This window comes from Populus alba, chromosome 13 (genome assembly GCF_005239225.2).
Source record: "Populus alba chromosome 13, ASM523922v2, whole genome shotgun sequence".
Taxonomy (NCBI): Eukaryota; Viridiplantae; Streptophyta; class Magnoliopsida; order Malpighiales; family Salicaceae; genus Populus; species Populus alba.
The window spans coordinates 7,620,386-7,640,776 of record NC_133296.1 but is presented as its reverse complement, the minus strand read 5'-3'; the positions used below and the strand labels follow the sequence as shown (position 1 = coordinate 7,640,776).

General features: G+C 32.1%; 2 protein-coding genes across 2 annotated transcripts; both read right to left on the bottom strand.

The window, feature by feature from the left end:
- Positions 1-2,877: 2,877 nt before the first annotated feature.
- LOC118053541 (uncharacterized) lies at positions 2,878-7,333 on the bottom strand. The gene is made up of 7 exons (XM_035064825.2): positions 7,043-7,333; positions 6,811-6,912; positions 6,625-6,739; positions 5,954-6,069; positions 5,228-5,416; positions 4,506-4,648; positions 2,878-3,216 (listed from the first exon to the last, which is right to left on the bottom strand). The coding sequence occupies exons 1-7, from the start codon at positions 7,165-7,167 to the stop codon at positions 3,035-3,037; spliced, it is 972 nt and encodes a 323-aa protein (XP_034920716.1). The 5' UTR covers positions 7,168-7,333; the 3' UTR covers positions 2,878-3,034.
- An 8,490-nt stretch (positions 7,334-15,823) lies between these two features.
- LOC118053545 (WEB family protein At3g02930, chloroplastic) lies at positions 15,824-20,032 on the bottom strand. Its single transcript, XM_035064838.2, has 3 exons — positions 19,632-20,032; positions 18,840-19,047; positions 15,824-18,450 (listed from the first exon to the last, which is right to left on the bottom strand). Exons 1-3 carry the CDS (start codon positions 19,646-19,648, stop codon positions 16,132-16,134), a joined length of 2,544 nt encoding a protein of 847 aa, XP_034920729.1. The 5' UTR covers positions 19,649-20,032; the 3' UTR covers positions 15,824-16,131.
- Between the last annotated feature and the right edge of the window lie 359 nt (positions 20,033-20,391).

Below are 20,391 nucleotides of genomic sequence, written 5' to 3'. Positions count from 1 at the left end.
GCCAAAGGAAAGAGAAAAGGGCCTTTTAATTTGATTTTAATTAATATCCTTTCTCTAATTTTTTAAATTATTTAGTTTATTATTTAAAAATAAATTTTTTGTTTGGTATCTCCAAAAGTTTATTTTATTGTAATTTATACATAATTTATTTTCCTACTAAATTTAAAATTGAAGAGTTATATTTGTATTATGCATTTATAAGAACGAAAAATAATATATATTTAGCAACCATAGTAAATCTTCAAGATAGATAAAAAAAAATGTATAAAAAAAAGATGATTTCAATAAAATATTTACATTTATATCTATCTTTTACTATTTACCTGAGAAAATTAACTTTTTACTCTTATCTTTAATTATCATTCAAAATTAATTTATTAAGTAATACAATTTTTGTATTTAGCAAGCATAGTAAATCTTCAAGATAGATAAAAAAAAAATTATATAAAAAAAGATGATTTAAATAAAATATTTGCATTTATATCTATCTTTTTTTATTTACCTGAGAAAATTAACTTTTTACTCTTATCTTTAATTATCATAAAAAATTAATTTATTAAGTAACACAATTTTTGAATTTATTATATTAAACAGAAACATATCTTTCCATTTCTTAATTAAAAAAATTCATGATATTAAATAAGTGAATCCATAATGTCAATGCCTTCTTATAAAGAGCTTAAGTCCGGCATTGATGCTATACTCAGGCACACAGGTCTGACATGAGCATATACCCAGGTGCTTGGATATGGTGTGGTAGCCTAACTCAAGTGTACTAGGTATAGTGTTGTAGCCAGACTTAGGCTAGCTTGGTTACCATATCCAAGTACCGTGAGTCTAGCATGATCACCAGACTAAGGCACATAGATCTGACTTGGTTACCAAGCCTAGATAACTTAAGTTTTATATGTTTACCAAACCCAAAAAATATGAATCATGATTATCAAACCCAAGACACATGGTCTTGATAATTACCCAAATCCATGATAACATGGATCTGACACTTCCAACAATAATTGCAATAACCATTTATATTATTTACGCACGAGTCATTTGTATAGAGATTTTTATTCAACTTGGGAATTTTATCTTTGGCTCATAGGTTTAAAAGTCTTATCCTTGTCAAGTCAAAACAAAGACATAGCTCAGTAGCAAGCCATTTAATAGTCACCACTTGTCTTTCAGAAAAGTGGTGAGTTATTTTTTTAGATTTTCTTGTTGAATTTGTAGGTGTTTCCAAGATTTTTCTTACTTTGTAATTATTTTTTTTGTTTCTTTAAATGTTGTACAAAACTAGAACTCCCAAGTTATCTATATTTTTAGTTTGATTCAGTTTAAATTTTTCAAGAATTACTATTTCCAATTTAGTTGGCTTTGATGGTCAAAACTGGACCGAACCAAATTGTGAACACCCATGCTATCATTATATATTTTGAGAGTTAAATGGGGTTTCAAAAGTAAAATATAAGCATGAATCTTGGAGTTTAAGCTAAGACTTAGTTTGAGAGGTCCGAGACTATATCTAAGATTTCGTTTAAAGCCCCTAAGTTTTCGAGTGAGGACATTATTCAATTGTGGTGTTTATGGCTTATAGGTCTAAGGTGATGTCATTTGATATTAACATTGTTTCATTATGATCGTTGATATCCAATATCATAGTGACCTTTGAAAAAGGATGAGGAAAAAAAATTAGATATCTAGCATTTTATTCTTTTAATGAAGAAAGGTATAATTTAAGAAGTTATCATTTGGTATTATGATAATTAGAAAACTATAAGTAGTTTGCAAAGATTCTATATTACAAGATTGGTTACGCTAAAGGAAACTAAAGTGTCATACCTGAAGTAAACTACATTACTAATTTTATCTTAAATTGCTAAAAGTTTGTTATGTTATGCTATTGATGGTCTACATATAATATTCTTAGACTCTAACATTAATGAATATTCAACTAATTAAAATATTTTCAACACTAGCATTAGTAAATATTGATTACGAGAGATTTTTTATTTCTAACTCTAGTGCAAGTGAATATTAAGGTTCAAATTTATTATTAATCCTACTGTTAATATTTTTTAACTCTAGTGTTACTGAATAATGGTCTTTTGAGTTTATGATTTAACTAAGAAAAACCTATTTTGTAACTTATTTTAACTATACACACACACACACCTCATAAATACCTTCAAAACACCTAAAAACCAAATTATCAACTTAAGAAATCTAAAAAAGTCCCAAAACATGAAAACAAACCGGTTTATATTTTTCTTCCTCGACTTCAATCTATTATTTTAGGTGATATTGAGGTTCTGAACAATCACTATCAAGCTACTTTCATCATATAAAATACATGGACACCAAGTTTAACCAATATGATAGTTGAGATTTGTGAAAAAAACAACTTTCTCTCTCTATATTAGAATGCAATGAAATTTTCTCTCTTTAACAATCTAGGGACTAAAAAATTAATAAATATAAAATTTTATAGAAAAACTGAATTAAAAAAAACATAAGAGACCAAAAAAATCAAAATTTGAAAATTAAAGGACTAAATTATACTTTTCACACAAACTTTAAAAACACCATTTATTTTCAGTCCTTTTTTAAGTTGGTTCTCCTTCTTTCAATTTTATCCCTAGCCAACAAATACAAAATAATTGGCTATTAATTTTACAATTAAAGGACTCAATCGATTGAAAAATAAGTTAAAAGATCAAAGTAAACATATAAAAAAAAATACCACTCTAACCCATACTACATTAAAAATGTGTAAATAGTATTTAGCACTGTTCCAAACCACCTTTTTATTTTAGTTTATTTTGTAATTGTTATTTAGAAATCTCAATGCCCCTAAATCTTTTATCACATAAGCACATATTATATGCAAAATAATATTATCATTTTTTTGTCATAATTTAGTTATTTTAGTTTACAATATGAACCATAATTTCACACTTACACGTACGGAGGCCGTCAAAAGGTGACATCATAGCCTATGACCTATAGCTTGCACAGCAATGCATAACTTGCATGTTTAGGCACTTAGTGACATGGAGATGATTGAAGAAAGCTTGAATTTGCGGACTTTAGCGGAGTTCTGTGGCTGAAACAGAACCTCTGTGCTTGATCTTACGGTTTCTTCCTTCAACTCAGAAGCTGAAGCCCCTTCACTTCGATAATCACGGCCAGAGTACAAAACCTGGAGCTTTGAATTGGCTGCAGGTGTTCATTGAGTTTTGAACAGATAAGTGAAAAGGCAAAAACAAGCAAAAGGGCATAGGTTGTCAGAATGCGTGCTTGTTCGACATAAAAATTACAAATGCTATATAGAGCTTTGGTTACTATAATAGGGATGAGCTTAACTATACAGAGGAAGTACAAAAAAGGACAGTTAAACAAAAACATTGTTTTGGTGGGGTGTGAGTGTTAAGCAAGCCTGGATGATGAGTTATTGAGGTTGTAATTTAGAAGAAAAAAAACATACTTTGTTAAAACTGCTCTGAAATAGATTTTTGCATGTAAAATATATAAAAAGCGGGTTTCATAAAAAAAAAAACATGTTATTTTAGCTTTTATAAAAACAAGGTTTAAAACCCAATTATACATGGAACCAAAATAAAAGGCAGAAACTACCACAATACTTAATGGTCTCTTGGCATGAGCTTGTTTAAGAACTCACAACTCATCATACAACAGCAGTACTATAGCACAACTATTTACAATCCTGTAAGTGTTGTGCTTATGAATGTTCACACTCGTCTTAGCTTGTCTGGATCAATTTATGTCATTAGTAAGTTCCTACTGGAATTTCTAAGAGTACTCAGATGGTATTTTACAGTTTGTTTCATTTAATTCTAAACCAAAATTTCTAAATAATTATAGTGTGCAAAAATTAAGGTTCTCAAATCCGAACGTTATAACCCTATCACTATTGCAGAATTAGAGAAAATCTTCCATTTTTTTATAAAAAATCTTAATAATCTGAATGTTCTTAAAATAAACTATACATCTTTGTTTATAATAGATAGACTTAAAATACTTATAAGAAATTATTCCTAATTAAAATTTACTTGACTAATAGAATCCATTTAGTATTAGTATTTTTAAATAGTAAAATACTAATTAAATTGAAAATCCTAATATAAATATAAAAAAGAATCCAAATACATCAAAGTAAATAAAAACAATCTCACACAGTAACTTACAAACCTTATTTGAAAGCTTTTTTGTTCTTTAATCATCATGAAATTTTAACTCGAGATGCCTTCAAAATCAGCTATTAAAATTTCAGTCTGATTCAACGGTTTATGTTTGATTTACCAATCTGCATCTTGGACTCCTCTTAAACTCCTCAAAACCTAAAAATCTTAATCTTTAATTAATTAATACAATAAGCATTACTATGTAAAGAATATTATCACAGGTTCCTTTTTGAAAAAAAATTTCATTAACAATCAATATTGTCTCCATAAAAAGAAAAGCAGAGCAAATGTTGGAGTGATTACCTAGTCCAAACATGCTCGTATTTTGAATGATCAAACGACTAACTTTTGATCTTTTGATGTCCCTCAAAGCCATGGTATCTTCTTGTTTTCCTTTAAACTCCAGAAATTCTCCTAGGACATATTTATTACCCTTAAGCTCCAACCTGCATAGAATTGGAAATAGTTGTTTTGTGTCAAGTGCAAATCACACCTTAGCATAACTCACAGCAAAATCAAACTGATGAGAACTGAAGTTAGTTTATGGCTTCAACTTGGATGAATGGGAAGGGACCTGCAGCGTAAAAAACTGACCACCATAAGAACTCAAATTCACCTCCTTTCTTAGGGACACAGTACACACAATCAGCTTCATCACTACAATGTTCCTGGCTCAAGCATCCGTTTAACCGGTGTTCAATGAGCCTTTGAAATCATAGGGTGTGGAATCTAGCAATTTGTGAACCAGTAGAACATTTAGAATGATTACTGTTGAAGACCACCTCTCTTTGTACTTTCTAGTTCCCTAGTCCCTACTTGACAATCTTGGCCCAGAAAGCATCAAAGAACTGATAACACAAATAATTAAATATTGAAAGCCGGATATTCTTCTTTCCTCTTTTTTTCACAAGGACCTGATATGTTTAATGATGTTAATCCAAGCTGCTGGAAATCACTTTCTGACCAAATACGCAACAATGCAGAAAGAATGCACTCATAAAAATCTTAGGCACAGAGCAGCAAACCTGTCCCACACAGGAGCTGTGCTGAGAGTGAAGTTGAGTTTCTGATGTATAGATTCCTGCATCTCCTTCTTTCCACCACTAAAGGAACCCTTTTTCCAACCAGAAAACAGGCCTTTTGGTTCAGGTTTCAGCAGTACCCATTGGTCATGGGTAATAACCTCGGGTGGAAAATGGCCTGAATGGATTGTACTGCGAAGAGATGATTCAGATACAAGAAAACACAAGTACATTCAAATATTCATGAATGAAAAAGTATGACAGAAACAACCTGTTTTAAAATCAACAAGTCCATAATAAGTGGTCCCATTTTTTTCATCGGGTCCAGGTAGAGACCAAGGAGCACAACAGAAATACAATGTACTTCACAGAACAAAAGTATTTCACACTGGAAGACAAGATTGTAATCTTATGTTGCTACTAACAACAAAAATGGTACTTTAACTCGCACAATCTCAATTTATAAACTCTTCCAGAGCACTTAAACCTAAACAAGAGTCCAATCAAGAAATTTATTACTGTAGTTTCTTTATTCAAGAGGACTTTTCAAAAAAGCATAATATTAGAAACATAACCAAATGCACAAACAATTTCATCTGGCTTGCTCCTTATCAGGTCAGAAGTGAGAGTGTGTGCGCTTCAATTTGGGTATATACTTCAATCATTTAGTTTTTCATTTTGAGTCAACTACACTACACAGCTTATAATACATATGTTTTGAACACATACTGCAACTTAGGATTGGGAAGTACAACTTTGCAAGACAAATATCCTTCAGGTAGAGCAACTCCCCTTTGTTCAAGATATGATTCAAGAATTGAAGCTTGCTTTTTAGTCTCCTCCACCTGAGAAAAAAGAGGTTAATAAAACAGATTCAGATCAAACAGTGGCCATAATCAACCTCATGTTTTTGCACTGGAGTAAAAAATCCATACTCTGTTGCTTTCGTAATAGTTCATTGTAAAAGCTTTGGACAGTAACTCATTTTCTATAATGTATTTATTCTTCATCTATTCTTAAATACAATTTCTTGTTCCATTTTTTGTCAGAAAACAAAAAAAGATTGGACTAGGCAGCAATAGTTGGTTTTTTATTCAATCCCTCAAAGTCACCAGTGCTTCCAAGAGAATTTATTTCTGTCTATTGGAATCCATAATTCAGGGAGAAAATCGAAAGTAAGCTCCAGTAACTGGATTTTTTATCCCATTTTGGTTAAATGGTTAGATTTTCAAAAGAAGGATCAATCGCCTTCTTAACCCCTCCTGCCGCAAATATCAACAAAAGTTCAATGTTGGGCCTCTTGGGGCAATGGCCTTTGGTACTTTTCCCCACCATGAAAGCTATTATAATCATATATCAGAGTAATTAAGTATCCAAGAAAGAAAGAAAGAAAAACTTACAGGATCAGGATGACGCTCTGGTTTGTGTCTACCTTCGCCTTCACAAACCCAGCTGCCATCACCACTGATTGATACAGAGCCCGAGAAATTCTTGACAGAAATCACCACTGCCTCACTGTAAAGTCAAATCAAAACAATAATTCTTGTTGTCTTCATAACATATTTTATCTTAAAATTTTCATTTACCCTTTGGTGACAAGAACTATATCTATATTTTGCCTTGAACCAGCGTCAGCATCCGGAATTCGGAGACCTACATAAACCTTTCCTCCATATAGCTTTTCAAGCCTTCAATTCAAAGAAAAAACACAATAAAAATAAAAACCCAATTAGCTCTTGATGATCATTAATGTTAAGAACAAGAAGAAGAAAAAAAAAGTTTGAAAATTACTATATGCAGATAGGTACAGGTACGTACTTCTTAGCTACGTTGAAAAGTTCATTGGTGTCAGAGGATTCGACCTCTAAAACGTCGTCATCGTCGGAGAAGAAGCATGTGAACAGCATGTAAGCGATCAGACAACAGATGATCTCTAGCCACATGATGATTCTATGACTTAGCAACCAAGGAGTGATCGAGTCTTGTAAAAAAAGAATTTTCTTATCTTGTAGGGAGAGAAAGAGAAACCTCAAGAGATTTATTCTCTTCTCTTTCTTTTTCACGTTCTTTAAGAAAATTGGTTTGGTTTTTTTATTTTGTTTATTTCCATTGGTGGGTTTGGCCTACGGGTCATTTGTGATGCCAAACACATTGAATTGTAACCAGGTTTAAACGATATGTTGAACAGATCGTTACACCTGAAATTTTGAAGTGATGTTTTGCTATTGTTTTCGTTTCTTATTTTTATTTTCGTTTTTAAAATTAAAAAAACGTATGAAAACTTGTTTATTGGTTTAAAAAAACCAACCACTTAAAAAATTAAAAAATATATTAAAAAACCAAACTAAAAGAAAAAAATCAAAGAAATCAATTTAAAAACCAAAAAAACACTTGATTCACTTCGATTTAGATTTTACAAAACTGAAATTGATTGAACCGATTCAATCATATTTAACCCAAATAAAAATACAAAGGGTGGTGGTCCATAAAATAGACTTAATTAAACACTGAGACACGCAAGCTTTTCTCTGTTATTTTTTGTTTCAGTCGTCACCCCTCTCAACCTCCATCTCTTTCTCTTGGATAATTTACCTAATTATTTCATGTAATTCCTTCTCACTAGCTTGTCTTGCTGCTCTTAAATTTGATAATGAAGATTCGATCACAAGAATTGAACACCCCTACTATAATTATATATTTTGAGAGTCAAATGGGGTTTCAAAAAGTCGAAAATGAGCATGAATCATGCTTGGAGTTCAAGCTAGGATCTAGCTCGAGAGGCTCGAGATTATATCTGAGATTTGGTTTAAAGCTCCTAGGTTTTTGAGTTAGGACATGGTTTCATTGTTGTGGTTATGGCCTGTAGATCATAGATGATCTGATTTGATATTTTTATTGTTTCATGCTTTCTATTTTTATTATAGTTGATGTTATTAGATATCAATGTGATTTTTATAAAAGAGAGAGAGAGAGAGAGAGAGAGAGAGAGAGAGAGAGAGAGAGAGAAGAGAGAGAGAGAAAGTTAGATATTTGGTATTTTTTTTTTTTATAAAAAAACATCTAATTTAAAAAGTTATCATCAAGTATTATCGTCATTAATTATATCTAACTTAACTTATTTTACAAAATAAAAATCCAACTCATTCTATTTTTTTTAGACCTAAGCAGGTTGAATATATTAAGTTGAGCTAAAATTTTATGGATATTACATATATCTATGGGTTAGGTATATCAATTCCCTTATTTTTTTACGATCCTATACAAAAATTGGATTACAACTGTTAGAATTAGATAAGACCCCTAAAATGCATATATTAAAAACAACAAAAAAACTATTATAATTTTTACATAAAAAAAAATCACAGGTCAAGCATTTTTTTTATTAAACAATTAGGGTGCAATATGATATAAAGATAAATTAGTTGAATGAGACTATAAAGTGTTTTTGGGTTTATGAATTAGACTAAGAAAAACTCATTTTAACATTAAAAAAAAAATCAAGGAAAGAAAAATATTTGTTTTTCAATTTGGAGACTTTTTTGTTTTTTTAACCTCATAAACACCCTCAAAAACACTTAGAAACAATTTATCAACTTAAAAATACCCAAAAAAGTCTCCAAACATGAAAACAAACCTGCTTAGATTTTTCTTCCTTGACTTTGATCTACTATTTTAGGTAATGTTAAACAAACACCACTATCAAGCTAGTTTCATCAAATGAAACCCATAGAAACTAAGATTAACCAATATGGTAGTTGAGATTTGTAAAAACAACTTTCTCTTTTTATGTTGGAACGCGATGAAACTTTCTCTCTTTTTATCAATCTAGAGATTGAAAAATAATAAAAACAAAGTTTGCACCAAAATTGAATTTATATAAACATAAGGGACCAAAAGGATCTAATTTTGAAAATTAAAGGATTAAATTGTATATTACCTATCCCTAGCATTTCTTCTTCTAATTCCTCTCTTCATATATCACAAAGCTCAACAATCATCTAATATATTAAAATAATATTTTTAAAAAAATATATATATATTTTTATATATTAGCGCATTAAAATGATTTAAAAACACCAAAAATATATTAATTTGAAGCAAAGAAAAAAATTTTAAAAATTTTAAATTTTTTTCAAAAGCGCTTTTAAAATGCAAAACTAAACAAGGTCTAGAAAATCAAAAACACCATGGCTCAGTCTCTGGACCCACAACAAAAATATCAAAATTGTATTATACTAATAGTGTATTCTTTATATTTCTTGGTTTATTTAAAAAAAAAACTACAAAATTTTAAAAAATTACAAAAAATTAGGAGGTACCAAACTCATTCCCTTATTGGTGGGGGGAATCTTTTTGAAAGGATTTCAGCTAGGTATGGAAAAAGAAAGTTAATTTTTTTTTCTAGAATTGATCTAATTAACTATAATCTATATTATTTCAATATCTTTTCATTTTAAATTATATTTTGTTACTCCTTAAATAATCAATATTTTCTCGACTTTATTGAAAAAAATCGCAATTAATATATATGGTGATATGAATCCTCATGCCGTGATCCATTTATTTTTATGTATACTCTATTTCTTTGTAAACAAGTCTTGTAATATAACCTATAAAACAAATAGATAACACAAACAGTTTGTTTGTAGGAAAATAATTTTGTAACCAATTTTGTGCTAGTTTTCAACGAAAGAACCAGACAATTTCATTCAACAAAAGAACCAAACTATTTCGACTAGAAGTATTTTTGTTTTTTTCCACTGCTCTAAATTTCTAGAAATAGCAAAGTAAATCATGGTGACCATTAAATTTCTAATACTTTGATTCAAATATAAATCATAAAAGTAAATTAAATTAAATAAATTAACTTATTATCAAGTAAAATAAATTGATTGATATTTAAAAATCAAGTGTAACATTTAATAATATTATGATCTTCTAAATATTAAAAAAATCATTTGTTTAAATTAACATTTAAGTGAACTAGTTTTTTAGTATAACTATCATTTCTTCATAAAAATATTTAGATTTAGATATTTGAACTTGAATAGTTTACTTTTATCGAATTATATTCATTATCAACAATCAACATCATAATAATTAATTCTTTGATAAAATTTGAAACTCTTTTTTAAATTTCATTTCACCTTATGTAAGAATTTCTCAATCAATACTATTTAAGAACATACGCAGAACATTTTGCCTAATTAATCTAGGATTATGAATACTTCTTTTGATCATCTTAATACCTTCATATAATTTATGTTATATCTAACATTTGTTCATTTGTTATCTTTGAGTAAATAATGTGTAGTCGATATTAAAATATAAAATTTTCTTTATAAGATATCTTGATAATATCAAATATAAGGATTTTTTACATAATTGCTATGTGCCTTTTTCATATATATATAATCTCTTCATATGAATCCTTATGCTAATTAGTTTATTGTGTTTTTTATTTAACAAGCATTTATATATTAGTTCTAAATATTACTTGCTATAATCTAAATTTTAAACCCGTCAAAGTTTTAGAAAAAAATGTCTTCAAAACCATTTTAAGAAATCATTTATAAAGAAAACATTATTAGATAAAAAAATTATTTTCATAAAAAATTATTTAAAAAAAAATTAAAAAAATAAAACACAGTTTAAAAATAAAATAATATTTTTGACAACTTAGGTCGTAACTATACAACTGGTGAAACAAACATGCAGGCATGCAAATTACATGCGCTGACGAGTCAGATGACGTTGGCGATGAAGCATGGAGGAAAATAATAAAAGAAAGAGAGGGTATTATTTATTTTCCTGAGGCTGGAAAATGTGTCTGAGCAGACATTACGCATTGTACGAAATGACCTAAGGCCAGATGGTCAAAAAGCATGCATAGCATTTAATATTTTAATATCACAGTCTTGAAATTGAAGTTTTTTTTTTTTTTTTTACGTGGGTGTCCAGGCCAGCTTAACGCACCACGATTAATCCCACGGCTCACTGAACATCCTGCAAATCCAGTGAGCATGTAGCTGAGGTTTGAACCCAGGATACAAAGGAAGGAACAAGTCCCTTCACCGCTGACCTCAGGTGCATCTTTCTTGATTTTTAGCTTTCTGAACCAATACTCATGAGTGAATCACTGTGGCATGCGAGTTGACTTTACTGTGGACTCGAAGACATATCGCAGGCTTGGAATGCTTTTCTCGCCCTATATTTTTCACCTGCTTTTTCTTTTTTGTTGAACCTATGGGATTACCGTGTCTCGGGTTTTATGCTCTTTTTTTTTTTTCAATTGCAGGTCAGTATGTCAGTTTCCCATCACATTATAATAAAAGCTAAATGGTATAGAAAAATTATTTTAAATCAATAGATTCTTTATTTTTGAATTATAATAGTAATTTTATTTTTTTATTATTTTATAAGACATTTCTTTGACCTTTTTTTTTCTTTCCTGGCAAATAAATATTGCCTGCGCTATTAAGAAAGCGTGTATTACACTTCTTGATAGCCAAATCTGAACATTCATCGTCTCACTTGGTGCGCAACCATGTCTTCTTTCATATGGTGTGGTATGTGTAGATAAATAATAGTTGGATTGCTCCCAATGATCGATTATTTGCATTTTTTCCCCCTATTTCCTGACAACTAAAATGTACAATTGTCCTCCATTTGTTGTTTATTAAATTAGACATGTTTTTCAAACTCAAGTATCTTGGGTCTAGACCCAAGCGCCTGGGCTTGGTAACCATGACAAACCCATGCACCTGAGCATAAGATAAAAAAATTGTATTTTTTCAATGTAGGATAAAAAAATCTTTTTGGTTTAAATACTTCAACATAATAAGATAAGATAATATCTTTTCAATGCGGGATAAAAAAACCTTTTGAATAATCTTTTAGCTTATATCCACATGAATTATTTTTTAATTTTTTCATATGAAATATTAAAACCTTATTTTTAAAAAAAAAAATTCCCAAGTTTACCCACGTTAGGCCAAGCCCAAAAAAATACCAAACTTGTGTCTGAGTCTGATAACCATGCTAAGCCCAATCACCTTGAGTTTAGTAACCACGCTAGGCCAAACGCCTTGGGTTTGACAACCATGTCAGGCCTAAGCACATGGGTTTGGCAATTAGGCGCCTGGGTTTGGCGTGGCTGCTAAACCCATGCAACTTGAGCTTGATAAGACTGCCAGACCTAAGTTGCTTGGATAGGCATGACTACTAGACCCAAGATGCCTAGACCTCACATGGTTTTTAGACTCAAGTATCTTGGGTCTAGCATGACTGCCGAACCCAAAGCGCTCGGGTCTGTCATAACTGCAAGACCTGTTAGAGAATAATATAAATCACATCTTGGGACCTCACCTAATATTTTAAGCTATTGGGTTGAGATGATTCTTTGACATGATATTAGAGCCTTGATGACCAAGCAGTCACAAGTTCAAATCTCACCATCTCTATTTATTTGATAAAAGTTAAGTATAAGGTAGTGTGAGTATGTATAAATTTTAAGTTCAAAAAGCTTTCACTCAAAGAAATGTGTTAGAGAATAATATAAATCATATATTAAAACCTTATCTAACAGCTTAAATTATTAGGTTGAGATAATTTTTTGATAATATTCACCTCTCTTAGATCTAACAAAAAATTAATTAAATATTTAAAAATTAAGATGATGTTTAATAACACTATTCAAACATTCTTCATTCTTTTCATATATATTTTTTTAAAATTAATATCGACCGACCAATATACCAGTCATTCTCTAGTTGAAGTGGCTTTGGTGCTTCAAGGCAATGGGAATGTGTTCGTTGCTCGGATCCTCAAGCGTTTGAGTCTCCTTTGCTGCCCCGAGGCTTTGTTTTCTTGCGATGTGGCTCTTTCTTCTCCTTGGGTCGCATTGGGAGGATTGCCAATTTCGTTTCTGGTATGCCCTTCGTTTGAGTCTCCATGTTCTTTTTCTCTTGTCAGCCTGACATCTTTGAGCGCCATTCTGCCTCTGCTTTGTGGCTGTTTGCTACTTTAAGCTCTACAATCGCGGTTGGCTTGCCATCTTTTATGATGCTCTGCTTTTTCCCCCTTTTAATCTTCGTTGCAGAGAGCTGTTACCATTTGTTTTTTGTTTGTCGAGGTTTGAGGTGCAGGGCTGCTCCTTCCCTCTTTAGGCTGGTTAAAGTTTTTTGTTTTTCCTCAGCTCTTATCCCTTTCCATTGGATTGTCGGCTCCATAGCTAGATGTTCTTGCAGCTCTACTTCCACTTTTTTTCCCAAAGTATTTAGCTCCATTTTAGAGTTCACAGCTAGGTACTCTAAAATGGACTCCAGCTAGAACATTGTAATGGGTTGTCCTTTCAGTTCTTAAGACGAGGAAATCTTGGTATTCACAATTGAAAGCTCTAATTAGGTGATGCATTCTGCCTTAATTAGCAAGGCTATCTCTGTTGGTTAGAGGACTGCGTGGTCAAAAAGAATCTATTTTCCCTGTAATTTACTTTACCGATTCAGTTGTTGAAGATCATCATCACATGTGATGCTGAAGGGAATCCTTCAATGCGTGCGAAAGACGTTGTGCATAAAGATGTGCTTTGCCTCTCTATCAATGTCTTGAAATCACATCTTATTTGTTTGCTATGCTACCCTCTCAATCGCAGGATGACTAGCACTTCCTCTGCCTATGAATTGGAGATGTGAATTCCTTCAATACGAAGATAATTGCTACCTCTGTAATTTTGATTTGATTCGCAGACACCACTGCCCTTTGAGTGCCCTATGACCTATCGCGTTGCTTTCACTTTTGCTTTTTTTTAAGTATTTGTTTTTGCATTTAAAAATATATTTTTTAAAAAATTATTTTATTATTTTATTTTAAACTAACAATTTTAATATTTTTAAATTATTTTGATATAATGATATCAAAAATATATATTTTTTAAAATTATAATTATAATTTATTTCCAAACAAAATATATTTTAAAAAATAATTACTATCATAATTTTAAATACTTATTAATTGCCTCTTTACCCTTTTCCCCATTCTAATCAAGCGTGTAGCATCTCCGGTTATTTTTAACATTTCTTTACTTTGTTTCTATTTTTTTCATCTATTTTTTTCACATTTTAATAGTTTTTGCAAGAACAACCATATTATTGCTCCGCAGCCTAAGGATGGTTGCGGCAAAATGCACGCAATTATTTTAGTTTACTTCTATATAAGTTATATGTTAATAAATAAACTGGATAATTAGTAAAAATATAATTTATTTTAGAAAAATTTCAAGATTATATATATATATATATATATATATATATATATAGACAATGAAATATTACATCGACCTAGACTCTATAGATGAACTTGCTAAACTTACAATCCAAATCATAGACTCTACTTAAGATTTTTTTAAAATATTTTTTATTTAATAATATGATAATAAAAAATAGATCAATCAAATATCAGAATAATTGTTTGAAATAATAATTTTATAGAAAAAAAATTAAAATAAATGATAAAAACCAATTTAAAATTAACAAAATATTGAAAGAAAGAAAAATTCAAAATATATTCAATCCAAAAGAAAAAAATTGATAGATAGAATTTATTTTTTAAAAAAATAAAAGAAGGGGTCCACCTCAACATTGAAGGAGGTGGGAAAACCCTAACTTTTTTAGTATAGTTGTTGATTTTTAATTGAATTGAAAACTTTATCTAATTGTACAATTAGGCCAAAAAAATCATATCAAAAGGAATTTTTTTTTTTAAGGAACAATTAAAAAACAAAAAAGAAGAAAAAAAGAAAAAGAAAGAAAGAAGAAGCGAGCTAAACATACTAAAAGACTTGAGTTATGTGTCATATGCGATGATACTTCATTGTTCATAGACTTGGATTATGTTAAGGTGCTTCATTTTCGTATAAAGAGGGTGAAGTGCCATCACATCCAAGTCTATTGTCGAAAAAGTGAAACACCATCGCATTTTAATGTTCAGGTGAATTATTGCAGGCCGCAAAAACCAAGCCAATTAGTAAAGAACAATTTGATAAAACAGGAGGAGATCTTGCTCTGCATTTCTCAGACCACCCGCTAAAAAGCAAGCTCCCATGCGGCGGAGCACTCTCTCTTTCCTTGCCTATAATTAGACATTTCCGGGTCATTTTATTTTTAGGGTTACTGTCAAGGAGACATTGAAAGACTTCCACAGATGTTTGAATCAGAAATTCAGAACCATTTTCCACCAATCATCTCTTTGCTCAGGACACAGCCATTGGCAAGTCCCCTTTGCAAGCTCAAGCTAGAACACCCGATCTCTCTGTAAATTCTGGGCAATTTGGCATTTCCAAGAACATTTAAATATGGAGGCAACAAGTTCCTGCTTTACCTCATGCTAAATACCTACCATTGAGTTATTATCAATCCCTGTTTAGCTCATGCATTGCTAGAAGCCACTTCAGTTTACTCAAAGAAGCTTATAATACTTCATCTGGCTGTTCTGAAGACTTGTCACCTCTGAAAATGGTGAAATTTTATGGGACAGAAGAAAGGGATATTCATAAAGAACAATTTCGCCCGAATCAATTTAATCCTACATCTTCACCAACAATTAACAATAAACTTTTTTTAATGTAAAACCACGAAAGCACATTAAAATACAATTATACACCACTCCTTTTCATGAATTTAGACAAGGGCAAGGGAAAGAAAAAAATCTCCATGACATGCAAGATACACCCCTACGTGTAAACAAATCAAATGAGGGGAAAACAAATGATAATACAAACCTCTTCCTTATAAACCTATCTGAAAATCAGAAGCAAAAACAACAAAGTAAACAATCAGTTGAAGGATATTATCAAATATACCTGCCTGCTAAATAGGGCATTTGTCAGGCCATAACTGGTTACCGCCCCCCTACTTCTGGTTGCTAGTTCCCTTCTTCTTGAGCAGGTTACTAAACTTGCGGAGCAAAGGCTTCTTCTTCTTCTGTTGCTGCAGCTTTGAAGGCGAGCTTCCACCATCATCAACATTCTCTGTTGAAGATAAACCATTTATTTGATCAAAGCTCTCACCACCATCCACCTTGGAGTCCACTTCGTCCTCGAAGGAGGATTCATGCTCTGTTTCTCTTTCTGGTGAAAACTCTTTCTTTTCAATCTTGCAGCTCTCCCACATCTTAAATTCAACCTCCACAGAATCCTCCTCCTTCTCTTTGCTCTCATCTTCCTTTGGATTTCCATTCACATTCTCAAGTTTGTGAGCATCCATCTGAGCAGCCTTGTTTGTCGCACCATTAATCTGTTCCTGTGCATTTTCCATGTTCAGCTCATTAGATTGTTGTAGTGGAAGCTCCATTGTGGGCTTCTCTTCCCTCGCATGTCCATTTTCTTCAGAGAACTCAACCACCTTTGGAAGCAAATCATAGTCCTTTTCACTATCTGTGAGCTCACCATTTTCCTCCATTTGCTTTTTAGCCATAGCTTCCTCAAGCAACTTAGATAACTCCTCGACCTTCTTATGCGAGGAAGCTTCCTTAGTCCGGAGCTCTTCATTTTCCTGAAAAATGTTCTGCAACTCATTTTCTTTGTCCAATAAACTCTCGTTTAGTTTCATGCTCTCAACCCTTGCTTCCACAAGAGCTTCCTGCAAAGAAATCACCTCAGCTTCTACTTCCTTCAGGCTATCCTTCAAATGAGCTTCTTCATCCCTCATTCCACAAGCTTCTTCCTCAGTGTGTGTCAGCAGATTCACTAATCTATCTATTTCTTTTTCCAGCGAGGAGTTTTCTTCTTCTGATTTCCTTAAAGAATTCCCCAGATTTTTTTCTTTTTGATCCCATTCAGCCTTGGAGTTCTGAAATTGGTTCTTGGATTCTTCAACAGTGTTTCTAAGAAGATCAATCTCATGTTTTGCATCATCAAGCACAGTTTCATATTTTTCATTAGTTGCCTCTAGGACCAATCTCAAGTCTTCTATTTGGGTTTCATAGTTTTCATGCTCCACTTGATTGGATACCAGGCTTTCCTTGGCTTCCCTTGCTTCCGCAGAAACTTCATGTAAGGCTGAAGCTAAACTCTCCATTGCCTTCTTGCTCTTTTCCTCCTCGTCTCTGGAATTCTCCAATTCAGTTATAAGTTTGTTTTTCTCTTCTAACAGACTTTGAACACTAGAAGCTGCAAGCTTCTCATTGTTCAAAGCCTGGGCTTTCTCCTCCTTCACAGTTTCCAACTCAGACATCAGAGACTTGACCTTTTTTGCCATGACCGATGCTTCTTCCTTTACCATGCCAAGAGAATGTTCTGAGTCTTCAAGATCCCCTTTCTGTCTTCTAATTGTCATTTCCAGCAACCCAACCTTCTCTTTAAGAGCGGTAATTTCAGTTTCCGCATCATGCAATAAATCATTGTTTGTTTCAAGTTGTTTCATGACTGAACCTAATGACTCCGATGCAGATCTCTCCAACTTTTTTGCTTCCTCAGCTTGCATCTCTAATTCCTCAACCCTGTTTTTCCACTCCTCTACTAAGTTACATGCATAAGATTCGGCCATCTTGGCAGCTTCAAGCTCAACATTGAGCTGTTCTATGAAAGCCTCTCTTTCAATCAACTTCTCCTCAAAACCTTCAGATTTCTCAAGCTGTTGTTTCAATGAATCTATCTCCTCATTAAGCTGCAACACTATCTTGTTGCTTTCGCTGGCCTCTGTTTCAAGCTTTGAATCAAGTAATACATTCAACCGGCTCAACTCAGATGAAAGAACCTCCACCTTCTCTGCATGAATCTCAGCAATCTTAGTTGCGTCATCAGCGTGGCTCAGTGCCTGGTTCTTTGCGTCAGTAATCATAGCCAGTTCTTGTTTCAACCTTTGAAGCTCTTGAGTGGTAGAGAGAAGGGTGGTAACATCCAAAGCATGTTGGCTTCTTACAGCTTCAAGCTCTTTCTGCCATTCCTCTTCCTTCTTCTGGGCATCCTCAATCCCAGCCTGTTCCAACTCAACAGCTCGGAACTTCTCAATCTCAGAATTCTCCTCGGCTCGCTTTTGCGCCACCAAAGCTTCTTGAAGCTTCTCATTTGCATCCTCAGCAGCTTTCTGTGCCTGTTTCAGTTCATCAATTGCTTGTGCCCTCTCTTTTTCAATAAATTCTATCTGTTCCCTTGCTTTCTTTAAATCTTCCTGAACAGCATTCAATTGAGCCTGCAACTCTGAACCCTTCACCACTCGTGTCTTTGGTTTCTGATAACCAAATTCAATCAATCAATAAATGCAGGAAACCAAAAATTTCACTTTCCATTCAAAATAAAACATAGCTAGGACACATGCAGCTCCATTTACATCAAAAAGCATTAACTGAAATGGCACAAGAAACATGCTCTAACATCCAATTTCTCAATACTAGCATTCATAGTTTCCCCATAAGGAAACATATCCAATTCAAGAAATTTCAAGAATCAGTTTTTCCCATGCTTTCATTTTTGTTACAAGGAAACGACATCCATTGAAAACAATGTACCCCAAAAGTTCCTTCTTCCAGAAACCAAACACATATTTGAAAGCAGAATCAAACATGCCATAAAACATCAAAGATGAACCAAGAAAAAATTGTTGCATTTATTCACACTTACTTCAGGGGCTGTAGCACTAGTGACCTTTGGTACCCGCCGATCAATTGTGGGCTTTGAGTTAATGGATCGCGGTGATCGGTCAACTGAAAGACGTGAACTTTGCAAGGGAGATGGTGAATCAGACTCTGATTTAGCCACTCCTCGGCTCAGTTTACTAACTCTAGGAGTTGCTGGTGATGGTTTGCTAGGAGTTTCAGACAAACCAGATCTGTTCAAGATTTAAAGTACCGCCATTACACTATCACATAAAAACCCACTATATATTAAACACAAAATTCAAGACATACATAAAAAAAATGCAACCCCAATCAAAATTAAGATGGATCTACGCCAAATTTGGGAAACATAAATCAACAATTATACTAGTCCACACGTAGATCAAACTTATCCACCAGCATAGATATAAAGATACATAAATCAAATGTTAACTTTTGAGGCAGAAATGCTAAATGAACAGATCCAAATAAGAAAGAAACTAAATCACAAGAAAATAATAATGAAGCAAAGATCAGGATTAAGACAAATAAATGAAGCGAAACCCACTTCAAATGTTAACTCAAAATCCAAAATTGATAAAGGAAACTCCAGTTGCAGTGAAAAAGTAGACTGACACAAAAAGAAGAAAAGAAAAGGATATGCACTTTGAATTCAAAACCCCCTAGCAGATCAAACCCAATAATCACATAATCAAGAACGAAAAATCCATATTTGGAATCAAAATTTAAATTCGCAACACCCATTGAAGTAAAAACAGCAACTAAAAGGAAAAAGAAAATCAGATCTTATTCTTACCTGGTTTTGGAAGACATGTTGTAGGCCGAGTTGATGATAGGATAGCAGCAGAGCAGATAGAGAGAATGTGTTTTTTTTTCTTTGAATGGGATGTGGGTTGTGTTGTAAAATGCTAAAATGCTGACATTGTGTAAGAGAATGTGATGTAATGTGGGTGTTTTTATTTTATTTTTATTTTTTGTTTCTTCTTTTCTTTCAAATCAGAGAGACATGTAGATATGTATGTAGAGAAGTGACAGAGCAGAAGAAGTAACACAACACAACTCAAGTAGTCGGAAGTTAGAACCTAAACGAAAGTAGAATTTAAGGAGAGACGAGAACCAAGTTATTTGGGTTGGTGTTCATGTCTCCAGTGGTTAGGCCACTCGTACGAAAGTAGTTTTACTCTCTCTCTTCCCTCCTTGTAAGTTAATGATTTCTTATTTGATATTATAAGTATTTTTTAATTAATTTATATATTAATAAAAAACACCAAAGAAATTGAATAAATCTAAGGTTTGTGTGGTTATCAAAATATACAAGTGTCCTTGTATAATGATTCATTATGGTTCTAGAAGAATAAAGATAGAGATAATGAAGACAAGACAAAAAAAAAAAAAAGATAAAGAAATAATTGTATTTGATAATAGTTTACAAGATAAAATGATTGTGTATGTGTGTGTATATATTCTATTTGGTTATGTTAAATAAGATAAAATATAATATATTTTTTTTTTAACTCTTAATATATATTGTTGTCAAACTTACATATTTAAAAAAT